Source organism: Phoxinus phoxinus (genome assembly GCF_949152265.1).
Source record: "Phoxinus phoxinus genome assembly, chromosome: 12".
Classification (NCBI taxonomy): domain Eukaryota; kingdom Metazoa; phylum Chordata; class Actinopteri; order Cypriniformes; family Leuciscidae; genus Phoxinus; species Phoxinus phoxinus.
The window spans coordinates 14687636-14707656 of NC_136887.1; the positions used below are offsets into that span (position 1 = coordinate 14687636).

At 41.1% G+C, this 20021-nt stretch overlaps 1 protein-coding gene across 8 annotated transcripts in view; it reads right to left on the reverse strand.

The window, feature by feature from the left end:
* Positions 1-1297: 1297 nt before the first annotated feature.
* Positions 1298-20021, reverse strand: part of fam13b (family with sequence similarity 13 member B) — a 47572-nt gene continuing 28848 nt past the window's right edge. For 2 of the 8 annotated variants that reach the window (XM_079631713.1, XM_079631712.1), the window contains 17 exons: positions 18508-18549; positions 17214-17333; positions 16935-17052; positions 15071-15174; positions 13925-13979; positions 13732-13834; positions 13062-13127; positions 11437-11647; positions 11219-11357; positions 10890-10971; positions 10401-10550; positions 9712-9932; positions 8905-8988; positions 8710-8805; positions 8152-8417; positions 6226-6327; positions 1298-2869 (listed from right to left, as the gene is read on the reverse strand). In XM_079631713.1, the coding sequence (XP_079487839.1) occupies positions 2746-2869; positions 6226-6327; positions 8152-8417; positions 8710-8805; positions 8905-8988; positions 9712-9932; positions 10401-10550; positions 10890-10971; positions 11219-11357; positions 11437-11647; positions 13062-13127; positions 13732-13834; positions 13925-13979; positions 15071-15174; positions 16935-17052; positions 17214-17333; positions 18508-18549 (2083 nt within the window). In that variant the 3' untranslated portion in view covers positions 1298-2745. The remainder of the gene's footprint in view (positions 2870-6225; positions 6328-8151; positions 8418-8709; positions 8806-8904; positions 8989-9711; positions 9933-10400; positions 10551-10889; positions 10972-11218; positions 11358-11436; positions 11648-13061; positions 13128-13731; positions 13835-13924; positions 13980-15070; positions 15175-16934; positions 17053-17213; positions 17334-18507; positions 18550-20021) is intronic. The other 6 variants (XM_079631715.1, XM_079631714.1, XM_079631717.1 and 3 more) reach the window with 3 other exon arrangements.

Here is a 20021-nt window from a genome sequence, read left to right on the forward strand (position 1 = left end):
TACAAATACAACATAATATACTCAATTATTATTGAATGAGACCCACAGCGCGTACGAAATGTACTGTCTTGTGCTACATTTGAATAGGAAACTACAACGCAACCTTAAAGAAGTATGTATGAATGTGTGTAGTATGAACACTTAACATGCTGTCATTATCATGTGACCTACCAGTGTCAGTTAAGTAGCGTCACCTCGATCAAATGCACACTTTAGAATTTCGAATTCTTTGTATTCTGACATACCAGAGCCCATCTACATACTCTGGACATACTCTGTTGGTGTACTGTTTTTCGCATTCAATTATTTGATTTAGGACGCAGCGCAGTTCATCCATTGCTTTTTATTAATGTTAGGATCACAGGGATGGCAAAGACAGTTTTCCACAACTTGCCACTTGTGATTTTGAAATCCTCAAAGGCAACTCTGTCGTTTTGTTGCTGGAGTAATCCTGTGTTCCCACGTGATATCGGCGGGCGGGGCTAAAGAGGCAATGGCGTAGAAGTAGGCGTTGATTTCCTTCTGAGGAGGCGGTCTTTCATCGCACCGTGACTTAACAATGTGACAAAATCCAGACTAATCATTTTCTGAGCTTGGTTTCAATTAAACCGAGGAAGATTTGAGTTCCAAAACTTGCAGGCTATTTTTATAGTACAATGTCCTCTTATGAGTCAAAAGATCAAGAAAAATGTATTTCTTAATTCATGACCCCTTTAAAAGTACTTAGTACGAAATGACTGGCAGGCAATGAAGGAGAGCCTTGTTTTGCCCTCCAGGTGGGCATCCTTATAAGGCTGTGACATCTTGTGCACTGCAAACTGTGACTTGATAACGGCAAATGTGAAAGTACTTTTATGGACTTCTTCTGTGGTGTCATTATGGTATATATTGAGGTTTTTGCAGGCACAAAAAAGGCATCAACACAAGCAGGAAATAATACTCACAAGCTGTTTATTGAAAATGCACATACTGTATACAAGAGGCCTCTCATTCCACTGATACAGGCCTCAATGCTAATTTATTGCTTAATTTTCATGGCACAAAAATAGAAATACAAATTTTTGCCATGCAAACCTACTACTGACAAGCTTTTACAAAACAGGACAAAGTAGGTGCTTCACTAATACAGAGGAACCACACTGTTTAGATGAACTGCAGGAAGCGAGACGATAAAAAAACGAGAGTACAAAATAATGGTCATAAAAAAGGACAACACCACACAGTGAGTGATAGATGGGCCAGAACACGTCAAATAAGAGCCTGCACTCCCAGCCTTCACGTGCAAGTAGTGTTTGAAAAAAAACAGGAAAAAAAAAACAGTCTGCATTCCCAGAATGCTGTGCAAATAATCTCCATCACCTCCTTCTGTCACGATCACATCTTCTCTTTGAAAGCTCACATTCATAACTATCATACACTTGATAAATATTTCACCTCGACAACAAACCACCCATCTGACCCCCTCAAACCATGCAACACTCTCCATCCCAGCGACCCCGTGTGAATCCCGTATCCCTCCTTTCTTATCTCTTCGATAAGACTTTATTACGCAGTTGTTGTGCAGTTCCCTATCAGTTCAGCTCAATGCCAGCAGGATTTAAGCTGGCAGCCATAAAGTGACCATGACAGATCAGATGATATGCTGAAGAGTGATGCTGAAGACTCCCAACATGTGGAAGAAAGCCACATCTGGAGTCACGTGACACTGCAACTTCCAGTACATAGTCTGAAGTTATGTAGTTATGTTTGAAGAGGTTCTTCTAACTTGCAGCATTACTGGTCGTGACAAGATGCTTAGTTGAACGTGTACACACTGGCAAACCATGAGTCTAGGAGGTGAGAAAAACCGATAAGGACACATTAACATATATAAAAAAACAAACTCCATCTATTCATACTATCTATAGTGTCAGAAATGATCTACCATGTACCACTGTGATCCAACATTGAAAAAACGTTTGTCCGTTTGGCATATATTCGCTTTCATTGCAGCAGCCGTAAGTCAAATGTATATTACAGTTGTGAACGTAGTAATAGAGCAGACATACAGATGTGTCATTTACATATGAATCAGGAAGAGTGTGTGACAATTCAGCTGGAGTTGCTTTTGTCAGTCTGATCGAGTGATCCGTGTCATTACGAAAAAGAAAAAAAACAAGAGCACCAGCTTGATACAGGAGTCCTCTGATTTGTAACCAAAAGGCGAGGGGGGCGAAAAACCTTATTTGATAATTCACTGTGCCGATAAGTCTTAAATCAAGAAAAACACTGAAATATTTATGCCTAGATACAATATAGTATAGATATGTACAAGTATACATACACAGAACCCAAATCAAACCCTCAAATAGCATAAAGACCCCTATGAATTAGGGAGAGGAGGAGTATGATGTGGGTGTTTGAAATATGACGACCATCTCTGTGGTCTGAGGAAGAGTTCAGTGCTTGATGTCCACATACACATACTGATGCCGTCACTCAGTCCTTTGTGGATTCTCAGTATGAGAAAGCTCAGTCAATGTAAAAGAAAAACAGAAGTCTGAATATCAAACTCAGGGGAGGGAAAGAATTTCATTCTTCCAGTATGTAACTTTTTTAGATGACAAAGTACAAGGGTTTCATCTTCTTCAGTGGCTGAGTGACGAGGAACGACAGTGGAAGTTGATGGACTACAGTCAAGATGTCAAGTTGGTTGGGCCGTTGGTTGGCCCGGCCTGATCTGATTGGCTCCTGGAACTGGGCGCTTTAGATGGACTTGGATGAATCCTGCTTACTGATGAGGACCTCCAGAAGCCGCAGTTTGGCTTTAATGCGCTTGTACTCCTTGTATTCGTCCATCATAGGCATGCGATCTTCCTTCTGAACATTCCTGTGGCGGGAAAAAAAAAAACATTTGGGTTGAGAGCAAAGCTGACATGATGCTTTTGTTCAACATAAAACAAAAACACTTAACAAAACATTTTAAAGGAACACTCCGACTTTTGGGGACTTTAGCCTATTCACCTTATCCCCCAGAGTTAGATAAGTCCATACATACCTTTTTCATCTCCGTGCGTGCTATAAGTCTGTTTGACGCACCCACCGCTAGCCTAGCTTAGCACAAAGACTGGATGTAAATGGTTGCAGCTAGCATACTAATCCAAATAAGTGACAAAATAACACAAACATTTTCCTATTTACATATTGTGATTTGTATAGTCACAGAGTGTACAAAAAACAAAGTCACATGAGACAAAGACATATTTTAACTGTATAAATACTGGGAACTATATTCTCTGAAGGCGAAGCACTGCTACTTGGGCGGAGTGATAACCGCAGCACCTGAGACGCGCCGTGGTGAGGAGCAGAGAGTTCGTTCAGAGCGCGTCTCAGGTGCTGCGGTTATCACTCCGCCCAAGTAGCAGTGCTTCGCCTTCAGGGAAATGAGGGAATATAGTTCCCAGTATTTATACAGTTAAAATATGTCTGTGTCTCATGTGACTTTGTTTTTTGTACACTCTGTGACTATACAAATCACAACATGTAAATAGGAAAATGTTTGCGTTATTTTGTCACTTATTTGGATTAGTATGCTAGCTGCAACCATTTACATCCAGTCTTTGTGCTAAGCTAGGCTAGCGGTGGGTGCGTCAAACAGACTTATAGCACGCACGGAGATGAAAAAGGTATTTATGGACTTATCTAACTCTGGGGGATAAGGTGAATAGGCTAAAGTCCCAAAAAGTCGGAGTGTTCCTTTAAATTCCTTTCTGTTTTCCAATGCCACTGTGATTTGTTTCGGGGCAAACAATATAAGCAAAATTGTGTTTAATCAGCGTCTTCAAAATCTTGGTTGAAAGTGATTTTTTTTCCCAATCTTGATTAATCTTATAAATATGATCAAATAAGCATACGCCATTTATCTTGTTTAACATGTTAATTTTGTCATCATTTGCTATATTCAGCAAAATGAACATCAGATTGAAGAGTGATTCTCACAAAACCATATTTTCAGCAAGATTTCATTCAAAGTAACTGTAGGTGTCTTTCCAAAAAAGGACAGTTGGAGACTCCAAAGGAACAACAAATAACCAAATGATATAAGGAGTCCATACAATTCAATGTATGCACACCAAAGCACCAAAACAAAAAAAAAACACCTTTTCAGAATTCAGTCTATAGTGTGTGTACAGTGCAACTTGTTTACATTTTAGACAGGTCAAGATTTGATACCAAACCACATGGAGATGCCAAAAAGCTAAAACAACTGCCTTGACCTGACTGCATATCCCTACTACAGTACACAGATCCATTCAGAAATACTAAACAGCAACATACACGACAAATAAAACCCTTATCCTAAATGTGTGTGGAAACAACATGGATGTATTGAAATGTATCTGTGGATGTATACAATGTCAAGAAAGAGCACATGCACGGATTGTTTACGCATCAATATAACAGACTCACGCATGCTTACTGTACAACTCCTGTACATCACCGCGACTGTTACATGCATGCGTTCTGGTCCTGCCAGTTCTCAGTTTGTTTGATTAATCTTCTCGTTCACCCGTGTTCTCATTAATGATCTTGTTAGCTCTTTAGTTTGCCCTGTGTATTTAAGCCCTCAGTTTGAGTTCGTTTCCCTGTCTGGTATTGTTTGTTAATATGTAGTTTTGACTATTCGTCCTACGTGCTCTCCTTTTTCATTAAAAAGACACTGTTATTTCTCCGACTCATTACTACACGTGACAGAATACTGGACCTAAACAGTTTATTATATCGCCGTTTTTCTTCCTTTCTTCTTTGTTTTTACCCCTTCTATGGGCCTGCCAGCTGTTCAGCTGCTCAGCCTGGAGCAGGGACGGTCCGCTGGAAGAACACACGTGGGACTTTCTACATCTAGCGTGCCAAACGCACTTCCCACTAAGGCACGCATTCCAGCGGACGGTCCTAAGGAAGCCTTCGCCGCGTTCGTGGAGTGGGTGCTGGTGAACAAGGATTCTCTCTTTACCATCGGCCTGGTGAGGACCACAGCAGCTCCGCCCAGTAGGAGGGATTCCCTGGCTCTGCCTCACGCCTCGGAATTGGCTCCTTCCTCCCTCGGCTCCACCAGCAACCATCATCCCCCGTCCCACCGGCTCCGCCTTGGTCAGACATCGTCCTGCCTGCACCTTCGGCTCCGTCTTTCCCCCGGCTTTGCCTTCGTCCTCAGTCTTCAAGTTTCCTGGTTCCACCTCGGATCCCCATCACGTGGGCTCTTTGGCTTGTCAGCTCCACCTGGGTCTCCATCTCTAACAGCGCCTCCTCCATCAGTCGTCCCCAGGGAGTTGTCTGCCCAGTTTCCAACTTGGCTCAACTCCGCCCCAGAGCTTCGTCCTGGCTCGTAGGACTTGGTTTTGTCCCTCCCTCCTCAGTTGGACTATTTACGGCGTGAGGACGTGTCTTTTCAGGAGGGGGCAGACTGTTACATGTATGCGTTTTGGTTCTTTTTTTCCTGTCCCAATTTTGTTTGCGCAATCATCCCATTCACCTGTGTTCTCATTAATGATCTTGTTAGCTCTTTAGTTTGCGCGGTGTATATAAGCCCTCAGTTTGAGTTAGTTTCCCTGTCTGGTATTCTTTGTGTTGATGCGTAGTTTTGGCTATTTCTCCAACGAGATCTCGTTTTTAAAAAGAGACTGTTATTTCAGTCATGTATTACCTCACGTTTGCGCATCATCCGGCCATACGGCGGTGGGATTTGACGTTCTGTTCAGTCTGTATTATTCATCTCTGATGTAATAAGCCTGCGTTATTTTCGTTCAATTATTTTAATTGGTTAGGATTTTAAATTACTCGCATGCGTTAACGCTTTAACATTGACAGCCTAGCATATAAATATATATACACACACACACACACACACACACACACACGTAAAGTACAGAACCTAAAAGTTCCAACACCTAAAAACTGTTCATCTTTGGGCATCATTTCTATAATAATTAACTCAATTTGACCACATCTTAAAATTGTTTTAACAGGTGCTAGTAGGAGAGTACAATAGAGTGAACAATAAGAGGCTGATGCTCAGCAGGCTGGACAATAATGTGCCTTAGGACAAATACTTCATGTTCCCTGCTTGAAAACATCACACATTTCCACTGGTTTACCAATTCAGTCAGTATATCACACCCGTCTAGGTAAGTTTGCTCTTGAGAACATGAAATGAACATTCAGATGAAATGAACGTCGGAGGCCTACCTGCCATTCTGTTGGTAGAAATCATCTTCAAACTCTCTGATGGTCCTCCTCAGTTTCTTCTTTTCTGCTCTGGCCTTCCACAGCTGTTCCAGGAGCTCCGGCCTGTGGGATACAAGTGGTGTTAAGTTGCTGGATTTCTATATATGGAACTAGAACTCTCCTGATTCTATAGCAACAGGAAACTGTGTACTCAAAACACTCCTGAGCAGGAAACAACCTTTGAACAGCATGACAAGTGCACAGCTGAGGTCAACTCAGGTTGGTAAAAGTTAGTAACAAGTAGGGGTGTGACGGTTAGTATATAACCGTGAGACCGACGGTTATAGTTAAACACCGTCATTAGAACTCTATAACCGCCAAAACCGTGTTATTAAAATATTTTTTACAAACATAAAAAAAAAAAAAAAAATTTTTTTTTTTTAGATAGGATCATAATATGCGCAATACATCGGGAGACATGGTTTTTACCACTTAATGAAGTTTTGTTTTGTAAATCGTCAGAAATGATTTTTACCACTTCATATAAGTTTTGCTTTGTAAGCCTTTCCTTAAAGCGAATTTCGTTTTGTACAAATTGTACCTTAATTTTAATAAATGTTTCATCAACCAATTGCATGTATTTAATAATATAGCAGACAATATAATAACCGTGACATTGAGGCGCCGGCGCGCCGCGTTCACTTGCATTGCGTTGTGAACTAGAGCGCATCTCATCGTAAATGAATGAAACTATGCCTATGCCTCATGCATTAGCATTAAATATCTTTGCTACATCCCTTCTAGACGGGTGCGGCTTTGAGAAATCTTGGAGATCTCCCTAATAAACGGAGGTCTGAAATATCTGCCCCTTTACCGATCAGAGCGCGCGCTGACACGGAGTTAACCCGCTATCTCCAAGAAGAACCAATTGACTCTACGGCTAATCCACTAGCATGGTGGGGAGACACACGCTATCCGCTCTTAGCAAAATTGGCACGTAAATACATGTGTATTTGTGCTACAAGCACAGCATCAGAGCGAGTTTTTAGCACTGCGGGTAACATAGCTACCCCTGTCAGATCGTCACTAAAACCGAGTAAAGTGAACATGTTGGTGTTCCTGTCACGGAACTTTGAAGTCGAAAAAGATTAGGAATTTAAAATGTCATTGCACTTTTTTTGTTTCCTGTATTTAGTTAGTTTAATTAAGGTATTATCACAACAATCGTTGTTCGACTTTTTTTTTCTTTGATAAAGGTATGTAGATTTTATCATTTGTAATTTAGGCCTACTCATTCATTTTTATGCAGCTCTTATATAATTTAAGCAGCCTACGTTTTTAAAAGGATTTGTTTAGTGTGTGTGATTTATTTAAAACAAAGCATGTTCATTGCTTTTTTTTTTTTAAGGATTTAAAAAAAAAACCCGACGGTTATGTTACGAACCGTCACATTTGACTCACATCATAACCGTCATCACCAATTCTGAAACCGGCACACCCCTAGTAACAAGGTGACATGGATCTCAGCGGCACCCAATACAGTATACTAGATTAGATCTGGCTGCCTGAGGAGTTGTTTTACTTCATACCAGATTACGGCATGATCCAGCTCGAGGATTTCAGGCCACTGACTCCTGCAGATTTCCAGGCATCTGCCAAGCTCTTTTAATAGATCTCATATGACGAGAGCATGAGCCGATTGGTTGCTCCTACCTGATTAACTGAGGGACTATGTGCGTACATGCGCATGCACATAAACAAGGTGTAGAAATCAAGTTCTCACTAATTCTGCCAATGTAGGTAACACTTTAAACCAGAGTACTGCTGGGATATTCCAGACTGAGGACAATTCAGATGAAACAGCATTTCCTTTTGACCTCCATACTTTTCAAGGAGCTTTCAAGTGAGGAAGTACAACTCAAATTAGATTTTCTGGTCAACACTCACATTGAGGAGGCGTTGGAACTGGACAGACGGAGATCGAGATTGATCTTCCCAGAGTTGAGGACGTTCTCCTGAGAGGGCTGCTGGGAGCTGGGCTGGGCTACTGTGTCCATGATGATTTCTGAGCTCTCGCTCTGCATCTCTACATTTTCCTGCTGGCCCCTGCCCTCCTCCTCCTCTTCTTCTTCGATCTCACCACAGAAGTGAGCAGTTTCGCCCTCAATAATGGGCTGTAACATTTGATTGCGCCGTTTGCTGGAGGGAGAAGCCTGTGTGAGAGAGAAGAACCTGGTTATTCTGCTTTCTCGGTGTCAAACACGCATGAATGTCATACAATCCGAAAACAACACTAGTTCCTGTTTCAGCACAACAAAGCAGTATCAGCTTTAATTTCGCTATCCTTTCAGATTTCAGCCACTTTCAGTATAATTCATAGAATATACAGAATATATAGAAACTCCAGACTTGGTTTCAGATTGCAAACACTAATTATATGTTATGTATATAAAGTCCCAAAAGGTTAATGTGGGTGTGGTGAGAAAGAGGAACATAGTGTCTTACTATGATGGGGGTGATGCTGACACGGGTGAGCATCTGCTTGACCAGACGATATCTGTCATACAAGGGCTTTACAATCAATCGCTCTTCTCGGGTCACCTGCAGGGAAGACTTTTGTCAGAGCATTTTGAACATGAGGACAATTTTTCTGCATGCGCAGTGTGTGTGTGTGTGTGTGTGTGTGTGTAAGACACCTACTGGGCGCCCATGAAGTCCCTCATAGTACAGAAGGTTCTTCTGCAGTAAAGTTTTCTCACTAGCAAGCTGCTCCTTGGTCATTTTCTGTGAGAGCAGAATTAAAGCAGAATTCTAAAATTAGACATTAAGGCTGGATAAACTACATAACTTTTAATATTTAAAAATATTTATAACAGATTTTAAAACGCTAGGCATCATGCACTTTGTAAATGGTTAAAGAAAAAAAAACTGGGTATCAATACACTAAACGATTGGAACACTACCAGACGCCTTGCCAGGAGACGCATGAAAAATGAAAACAATGTGTTCTAAAGTCAACAGAAAATATCAAACATGTTTGATATTCTCCAACTGGATGGAATCATAGTTCAAGCAGGATAGGAAATTAACGGGGGCTTGGGGAAAAAAAATGCCCCAAAATTAAAAATATGCAGGCAAAAAAATGTCCCCTCACAATGGAACAAAATCGATTACGACTGTTGCGGTTAAAGTGAAATCTGAAAATGAATAAAAAGTGTTTATTGTGGCATTGCATTAGATCTGCCCACGTTGCACAAAAAATGAAAAATAAATGGAACTAAATATAATTATGTTCTGTTTGTGTTTTCATGCGGCTTGGTGTATTTTTATAACAATAAAGAATAAGAGAATTACCTTTGGGCCTTAAATCAGGGATAATATATTGCGCAAAAGTCATGTAGTGTATTCCAGCCATTAAATGTTACAAATATACCTATATACCTTTTGATTTGATGAGTTCTAAATTAATCAAAGCTGCTAATTAAAGTTGAAGAAGCTGGAACTCACTCTGACGTCCTCCGGCCAGCCGTCCTCGTCTCTTTTGGTTTGGATGCAGCGCTGAATGAGCTCCAGTGACTCTTCTCGGGTGGGCCGGTGTTCCTGTGCCTCACTCTCCACAGGGCCCTCGTGAGCCGACTGATCCAGTGTGGATCCAAAGCTCTTGGGCAGAGTGTTACTGCGTGGACGCGTCTGTGGAGTCAGCTCACTCTCAGCCTTGTGTTTGGCATCTGGGTAACAGAAGGCGACACAGAGAGAAAGACAGATTTAGGAGACCAGAAGGTTTGCTGGTCGCTGCGGACATTTAGGTGGAGTTGGCCACCCTAACTGAAAGAAAAACAAGGTCATTGATCAACCCTACTCGGCATCACCAAGATCTGAGAAAAAGTCCACTAGTAGTGCTCTGACAACCTCACCAAGTACAATATCAGACGGCCATTTTTCATTTTCAGGAAGCACAGTGAGCTCGGTGATTGAGAATATCCTGTGAGCCCTTGAACCTCAGCACCTATCAAATGATAACCCTCATAAACATACACTGTAGATGATTAAAAAAGCTGAGACACGTGGCTGAGAGCGCCCCGTACGGGGAATGCATCTGCGAGACCGCGGTCAGAGAGACAGTCAGAGAGAGAGGAGAGCAGAGAGTGTCAAACTCAAGTGTTGAAGTCTACTTACTGCTGCTTATATGTACTTACAGAAGTGGGGCGCCTGTCTAGAGGCATTGAGGGGGCGTGACAGTGTAAAATGGGGTGTGTTCGGGACGGAGGAAGAGGACGAGTGGCATCTGTATGACTGAAGCACGGCCTGGTGCCTCAGGGAACCTTTTGGGAAGAGGTGCTGTCGTCCTGCCGATGCGGGCCATCCGAGTGGATTTAGTTAAAGAGAAAGAGAGACTTTATACGACAGTGCACCTCTGATGGGGGGCATCAAATGGAAATGGATGATGGGAAGTGTGGGGGGCCAAACACAGTGAGCGGAGGGGTCTCTGGTAGAGTATGAGGGTGGTCCCATGAGAGAGAGCCCCAGAGCCTCTACAGACATGCAGTGCAACTCCACACTTCTCCCCTCTGCCCTACAGGGGACAGGGGAGCAGGCCCGGACCAAGACTGCCCAATAACGGTATGACACTGACAATCACACACTCCACAGCCAAATCGCTCCCCTGCTCACACAGCCACTCTTACCTTTGAGCTGCTTGCGGATTTTGGTAAGATCAGTCATCCACTTCAGCACCTTTGGATCAGCTGCCTTATCAGCGTGAGAGGGCTGCAAATGACAAACAGAATTATCAATTTAATCGATAATCTCTGAAATTATTCATGCATGACAATGCATGTGCTTTTGCCATTTGTGTGGTACATGTCAAGAGCAAGCACTGTGGGAGCAAGTTAAGGGTTTTGCTATATGGTCGCTAAGGTGTTTTAAACAATTGTTGGAGTGTTGCTATATGGTTGCTAGGGTGTTCTGGGAGGTTATTTAGGGTGTTGCTTGTGTATGACTAAGTCTTTCTAACCTTGTAGTTTCTCTCTTTTTCGAACTGTTCCTCAAAGTGCTTAATTTTCTTCTTGAGGGTCTGGAGTTTCTTGGTGAGCTGATGGGATACAGTGTCTCCTTTCAGACTGTCTTTGGAATTGAGGGAGGCACGGCGAGGCCTGTGAGACATGACATAAGCATGAGTTTGATTGTCAGTGTATCCAAGTATTCATAAGTGATTATGGTTACTCTGCTCACCGCCCACAGGACAGAGTTTTGGTGGAGGAGGTGGCATCGTGGTCCTGCTGCAAGAACCGCTGACTGTGGCCAAAATCCAGGAACCGCCGGGCCAGTAGTGGCTGAGCATCCTCTTCTAGAGGAAGGGGAATCATGCGGCCCGCCAGCGGGGACAGTTGGGCCTCCCCTGACTCGGCCTCCTCTTGCCATGGCATGAACACTGGCACAGGGTCTGCCAAAGACACAGACACATACGCTGTCATGCAACCAACATCATCACAATGTTTGTTTTTCCATTAAATACATTTCAAAACAGACTTAGAAGTTCACAAACAGTCCTAGGTTGCTTTGTGATATTAACCCAAGGTCTAAAATGGGTGAGCTGCTCTGATACATAGTGAGCGAGCAGGACAACACAGTGTTATTTGGCAGGTAACTGTTCTGGGTAATAGTGCACAGTTTAATGTCATCCACTCAGGCAAACATTCACACACACACATTTTGTAGCCAAAAAATGTAAAGAGCTTAATTGCTGCTACATCAGCAATGACAGCAGTCGTTGTTTATCGTGCTTAATCCAAGGAAACATGATCAGAGCAGAAGTCACATTGCATGTACTGGACCTGGGCCTGCTATGGAAACTTGAAAGCTGATCAAATTTACACTGCATAGATGTCTGACATGGTGGTTGATAGGAGAAAGCTGATGCATTTGCTGATGGCAGATGGTAAATAGTGTGAGTTAGCAGGTCCAACTGGGTAAGTGTGATGAACCGAATGGTTAGTCAGAGTCGGCAGGGGTGTGTGTGTGTGTGTGTGTGTGGAGGGGGGGGGTCCCCAGTCTTGGTCTTTGTGAACTTGGTAGGTGTGATAGCTAGAGTCTGTTAGAAAATGGGGATCTGGGGTACAGTGAATTCAAGTTATTGGACAGTTAAGGCCTGTTCACACCAAGAACGATACCTTACCTATAGAGATAATGATAACATCCAAACCAACGAATGACAATGTTCTGTTTAAAATAAGAGTTATGTCATATGCTGCTTTGAACGCTCAAGCTCTTTAAAGTAGGATAGATTCTGATTGGCTGTCAATGTTTTATCGTTCATCTGCAATGGAAAAAAAATTGTTCTGAAAGTAATTCCAATGATATCATTCATGTGTCTTCATCATTATTGTTGTAGTGTGGACTTCCCTATTCTCAGAATTAGAACAATTAAAACTCTAGTTATCATCCTTGGTGTGAAAGGGTCTAGTCAAAACCGCCTCATTTTGCTGAAGTAAATTACTTTTGTACAATAAAAGGTCAACATATACAATCGGGGCCTGCTAAATGCTACTTGCCTTGAAAGAAATCACTTTTGGAGAGCAACAACTGCATCCACAAGTGTTCTGGGTGCACACGTTTTAGTAGTAAAATTGGGAAGCTAAAAACACTTAATTTTAGCGCCTGATAGGTATCAACAGTGGAACTCGTGATTGATGTTGAAAGTGTACTGTGGTTTGAGGTCAAAATAATGCAGTGTGAGAAGAGAGCTGTGGGGTAAAGGGGCATGAGGGTGGACTCAAACTCTGGTTCGAAACAAGTGTGAAAGGAGTGTGACTGAGAGGAGCAGCGGGCGATGGGCGAGCTGTGGAGATGCTACTTACCGCTCCCTTCTCTCTGCAGGTGCATACATGTGAAGTCAATGGGTGGGAAATTGATGGGGCATGATTCTGACCAGGCATGGGCGGAAAGAGAGATAGCACAGAAGAGTGCGGTGAGCTATGAGCCTCACACACAGAGACATACATACACACACTCACACGTAATGCTGTGGAACTATGGCTGAGTCATAACTGCCATTCATTCACTCCACAAACTTCATATTTATGATCTACACATACATGAGAAAATAGAACAGTGCGTGTTGGTGATTTATGAATAATAATGGTTTACATTCCCTATTTATAGCTCTGTGATCTATTAAATTCTCTAAAATTTCAGAGTCAAGGGCACTGTCAACATTCAGCCACTGTATACATTCACTAGCACATCCTATCAGTCTTATATATGAGCTTAAATGTGAAGTTTGTACGCCACAATTTGTACAAATGTAAAACAATTTTTTAAAAAATAATTACTGATTTCAAACAGGTTTCCTAAATCCTCCCCATTTTCCACTGGTCGGATAAACGGATGCATAAAAGCACGTGTCCTGTTTAATAAGGACCGTTTTCTGCACAAGGCTATTTTGCAGCATTTGTTCCCACAGGAAACATTAGCATTTAATATAGAGTGTGACTTGTAATCTTTTATAGAGACATAATAGAAAGTTACCTTCTTGTTCGCTGTCCGAGAAAACGCTACTGGTCAAAGACTGAAGGCCGCTGACTGGCTCTGTGGATTCAGTATTAGCATTCAGGTCACAGTCGCCAGGCTCCTGTGTGTCATTGGATAGGTTTAGTTAGATGCTTCAGTCTCACAGCGTAGAAAAACAGACAGAAGCCTAGTGGTATCCAAATATACTCACACAGGTGATAACATCAGCCTGGTCCATCTGCTCGTAGTCCGGGTAGTTCTCCAGTCTGTGTGAAGATGGAAACAAATGACTATGAACTCCTGAGTGAGGTGATGACAAATGTGTGATCTGTTGCCTTCACGCATGTCAAATATAGAGCTATACTATGCAAGCTCTTAAAATGTCTAGCTAGGGGCAAAAAAAGAAGTCATATTTATTCTATTAATAAGGGCGTAAAACATGCAAAGAGAATTCAGGCTGAATGACAAACTGTGCTACTTTAAAGTGTATCCAAACTTTACTAGTCACACCCACACATATTATAAAGGCTAATTATGCAGACTAAGGAAACTAGGACACTAGCTTATCAGATGTAAGATGTAACCGGCTTACAAAAGTTTTACAAGAACACAATTTGAAATTTACAAGCTATTTATAGCTACACATTTCTATTATTATTTTCCACTAAAAGAACAGAAGAATTTTGATTGTTTTCTTGTAAAACGTTATTCTTGGAAGCTTGCTCCAAGAAAAACATTTTAGCTTGCAGAAACTTTTTCATTAGAAAAATAGTTTCTGCATGGCAGCTGAAGTCCAGAAATACACTCCACGTGAGTGAGTACATAAACGCAATGCCTGGCCAGCGCTTTCACATGTGCGGCCTCATTGTTCGTACTCGATGTACATTCTCTTGTGTGCCTGAGTTCAAGGAGGCAAAATGTCTGTGCCATTCAAATGCCCATGCCACTAAAAATATTATTCAGGCAGCTAGCTTTAAACATGTCAGATTGACTAATGTGTGCTATTAAACCGTTATTTCACCATGACAGCAACTAACCTGAAAGAGAAAAATGACTAAAAAAGATGAGTTTACGGGAATGCTCGCTATAACACCCCTAATGGAATATTTTTTGAAGGCAACAACACGATATTGAACATAGCTAGAGCATTTGGGTTCATGTACTTGTAAAGTATGCTTCAGGTCTCAAAGTGTGGTCAGATTAGTAAAATTGCAGCAAAATCTGCATGGGGAAGTATTTTGCCCTCACGCAAAACTCCTGAATTCACGTGAATTTCCAGTGAAACGACTGAATTTCGCCCTTAAAAATGAGCAGAACAACAGTAATTGTGACCACAACGTAACACCTCCGATCTAACCTTTCTATGGTGAGATTCTCAGCATCTATGAGAGTCTCTGTGTCAAGGTCCATCCCAGAACTTTCTTCCGTGACAGGGCTGCTGAGCTGAGAACCTTGAGATTCCTGCGGGGAAAAGGAGGGTCATTAATTACCACTGACTGTACCAACAAGTTTAGAAATGAAAAAGATAATATGTCTTGGCATTATGCTGGAGATATCGCACAAAGCCAAATGTTCTCGAAGCCATCTGAACACTCAAACATATCTAGGCCTTGTGCGTGTTTATTGATGATTGCATCTCAAGGTCGGCAGCTGATAAGACTGAGGAATGGGGTGGCTCTCTGTGGGAGGGTGTGTTTGTGTTGACCAGGAGGCGCTGTCATTCCTCAGGGTTGGCTATTAAAAGAAGGTGATCCAGTTCATATGTTCCTAACCTGTGGCCAGGCCACAAGAACTTTAGGCACGAGTGGATGGAAGAGAAGCCTCCCTAAGAGACTGTTAATCAGAGTCATCAGTGAGCCAGGATCCCAGACAAATTCGTCATATATTACACCTCTTGGTTGAGCAGCTAAAGAGCGTCAAGGGACACAAACCTTTAGCGTTAGCTATGGTGACGCTTCTTCTGAACCATCCGCATCTTGTTACTTAATTAGCTACTTGAGGAAAGTGTTTTATCTGAAATGTTTCATTCGCTCTGGCGCAGTGTTAAATGAGGGAAGATTGCTTATGCCTGCTGAGAACAGTTGATGGTTTGCTTATCTGACAAGAAGGCCCTTGTTTCTCACTCTCCTGAGGAGCAGCTCTGCCGTGTATTACAAACCTTGCTGATAGCAGAAAGACTAATCATATTCAAGGCCAGATGTAGACTAAAGAAATAGTCTAAGACAGTGGTTCTCAACCTTTTTGAATACAAGGACCGCATTGTCCACAACAATAATCAAAGACCTCCAAATCCCAGTTTTGATTTGAAAACCAATTTTAATCTATGGGCTTAGCTTCTGTAAATGAAAATAAATAAATAAGTGAAATGAAAATTAAAATACAATTAAAATAATTAATCACAGAAGGGTTTTAGAGCTGAATGTTCTGTAGGGCAGCCTTTCTTAAAGTGGGGTCCGTGACCAATTGGCAAGGGGTCCCTAAAATAAACTGCCATATGCTACCGTGTTTTCTAGACTATAAATCTAGATTTTTTTATCATCTAAAATGTGCTGTGACTTCAATTCCAAAGTGGCTTATATAATGCATTTAGCATCAAATAAGCTAAAAGTAGACACTTAAAGGCTTTTATAGAATTATTTATTGTCTGTGCTACAAGTATTCTGTGTGATTTGGTTCAATTTTAATCACATGCTCCACGAAGATCACGGAGGTCGAAACGACAGAATGCGCATCTGTTTGTTTTCATTATTTATTGACTTAACATGACTTTTCCAGTCGTTTGTTAAAATGGCCAAAAAAGAGAATTACATACCCCACCTTTAATGGATAAGGACTAAGCATAACGATTGGTAAAAAAAAAAAAAAGACTAACAATTTTGATCCAATAATATATTTCAGTGTAACATAACTAGTAAAAATGTATATATTAGTTATAAAAATGCCCATGGCTTGGTAAGATTTTATTATCTAACCTGAAATCTACAAAACACACATTTAAAATAGGGCTATCTCATATATTCAGGTTTTTCAAGACTGTGTGAATTGTGATTTTTGTCTTATTCTAAAACATTTTAAGTCATCTAAAGCTCCCTTTTGTAAGTTTTGCCAAGACCCCCTGGTTGAGATCTACTGTTTTTTTCCTCTGGCTTTGTTTTTTATTTGGATTTTTATGTATTTTTTTTACAACATAACTAAGAAAGTTTAACCCTCTAATTGCTTACCTCACTATTCTCTGATGGCAGGCTCTCCTCTGTAACCTCTGGGAGAGTCTCTGCCTCAGATTCAGACTGCACATCTTCATGGTTCTCAGGCCCTGGTGTCTTCTGAGTAGGGATGTTTCTGTGGAGGAAAAAGATACAGATTCACATCAACACATCAAACAACATTCCAAACCAAACATTCAAATTCAAACTTCTCTCCAAACCCCTGCTAAGTTCAGCTAGAAACAAATAAATGCCAGGGGCAGTGTCCGTATGTACTGTGTTTATTGTCAAACTCACTCTTGAATGGGTTGGGAGTCCAACACCTGACTCTCATAGCTGCCGAGCTCCTTGTCAATAGAAGTCTGTAGGTCCAACAAGTGCTGTTCCACTGCAGCACGGATGGTCCTCTGGATTATACTGCAAATAAACACATTCAAGGCGTCTGACACAAGTATTCAAAATGGTTTCCCATTGAGGCCGAAACACGCAGTACCCCTATTAATCATTGTTTGACCTATTAAACAAGGTCATCCAAGAAGTTTTCGCTGCAAGCTCATCTTTCTAACAAATAGCCCTCTATCCTGAGCACCACAGATTCTTGTGTCTGAAAATAGACATGTTTTGAGCTTACTAAGACTTTCAGCATTATAACAGCCAAGTCTCTAATGTCGACACAGCTCCTGTGTCCTGTACTGGGGAACTGGCTATGTTGAATTCACATGTTTTGTGTGGAACGATCGACCCCCAAGCACGCCTTCCTAACTAACCTCCACGTGCCCATCTGGGCCAAAAGGCACGTTGGGTCACGCCGCCTCTGCGTGCTTCATATTTCCAACAGCAAATCATTATACGATGGTGTTGTTGAAGTGATGAGGAGGGCTCTGTTTAGCTAATGCTGCAGAATTTCAGGACCAGATACGCTAGCTTTGCCTGAAGCTGTTCAGTTACAGATACTTTAATGCATGTTCTGCTCCGAGAGCATTTAGAAATGGGATACTATTCTTCCCGTTGCCCGTTGCCAAAATTTGCTGCTGGTAGTCAAGGCTTCAGTTGAAAAGCCATTCACCAGTAGGAAAATAGAAGCTAGAAGTAATTTATTAATTGTTCTTAATGTGATTGTGGGTTTCATTTCAATATGAATACAATTAGTGGAATCTCAGCAATGGGCAGCAATTTGGCAGAATATAATTGCAGAATTCTTTTTTCTGAATTGCAAAGTCGCAAAGCAAATCGGTCTCTTTGTCGGCAAGACAGCATCCCTTAGTTATCTGCTTTTAAGAACAATCACATCTGTTCAGCTTTATTTTGCCTTCTGTCCATCTAAAAGGTCTGTTTAGTGCATACTGTGGCACTTTGAATGAACAAATCTGATTTAGACCAGAGGATAATTGCATACAGACCAAATTAATGTCAGTTAAATTAACTTCAAATAGACAATGAAAATGGACCTATTGGTCAAAGAAAGGCTTTGTATGTGGTTTATGTCAAGGTTTCATAATAGCAAACAAGACTCAAAGCAAATCATATGATTCAAGATAAGAATATATATAGTTGAGATGGCGGTTTAAAAAAAATAGTAGAAGACACTTACTCGGCAGATCCTGGAAGAATGCTGATGGAAGAAATGTGTGAACTGGAAAGAGAAGAAAAGGAAGCAAACATTAGGAGGATATTAACTGTATTATCTTACCTACTCAGCCTCTTTATACAATAATGCCTGTATGTGCCATCAGTGAAAAGAAGTATAATTTAGCATATATTTTAAGTCAAGTACTTGGGCATCTGAGAGAAATTGAGGGCAGGTGACTTGCAGACCCATAAACAAACTCAGACACGTTAGGAACGTTTGCTTATATAACACTAGTTGACCACTGCTTGTTAACACCCGTGTCTGGTTCTGGGGTAGGAACAAATAGGGCCCTGATGGATACAACAGGTGCTCCGCCATACGTTCTCACAGGCAAGGCCACATCAGCACACAAACAGAAACAGGACAAGCGTGAAGTTCAAGATCAGCTTTTGAAGTCCTCCGTGTCATTTGGTGACAGCTGTGCGATCTATGGTGCAATGTCTTGACCCCATAAGCTCTTTAGGCTGCTAGGAAGGCTGGTGTTCAACAAGTGAAAAAGGAAAAGCACCTTTTTCTAGAAACTACAGTCTATGTAACCCATGACAATCAATGTAACAACATCAAATGATTTCTAGGATCTGAGCATCAAAAAAAATTAGCACTGAATCAGATGTGTTTACTTTAGGTTTATTAATTTTGTTAAATTAATAAACCTAATTTGTCAGCTGTTAAATTAGTCAGATTTCATGACAAAGATTTTATAATTGACCTCTTTCCACTTAGATTTTCTACTGCAAAAAAAATTCCTCTAAAAACATAAAACTTTAGACAAACATGTTTAAATAGTGATAACTCAAATATATATATACACACACACACATATATATATGCTAATATTTGGTCCTACATGCTGGGGCCAGTTGCATAAACCGCTAAGACTAGTGTTACAAGTTAGCTATCAATTTTTTTTGTTTAAGACTGTTTATAACAACATTTTTTTTTAAGTCAGTTACATAAAAACGTACATAGGCCTAACTTGATACTGAAAAGTAAGACTAACTTGACTAACTGCTTGTGGGTCATACTAGATCTTTAGACACAGTCTTAACATAATGGCTAAGTTTATGTAACTGGACCCTGGTGTGAAAAAATTGTGCTCAAACCCTTTATTATTCTTATAAGGCCACATATCCACAGCAGAAACAACTAAAAAGAAAAAAAAAACTACTAGGCTAAAATAATTAATCTCAGATATCTTAATTTAGATACATGAAAATGCCTCTGCCTATTTAAAACAAAAAAAGAGTATGGCCATTGAAAGAAGAATTGTCACAGAGGAAGGAAACTGCTGCTGGGGCAACTAGACTAAAGGAAGCACTTTTTGAAAAATGTCCTTGAGTGTTTTTTTTTTCTTAGTCAGCACTGAAAAGTGCATTGCTCGATATGGCAAGAGAGAACAAAACGAGCCTTGTTTAATCGAGATTCGGTATCTTGCCCACACAAAGCTCTAGAAGAGGTAAATGAGATCAGTTACA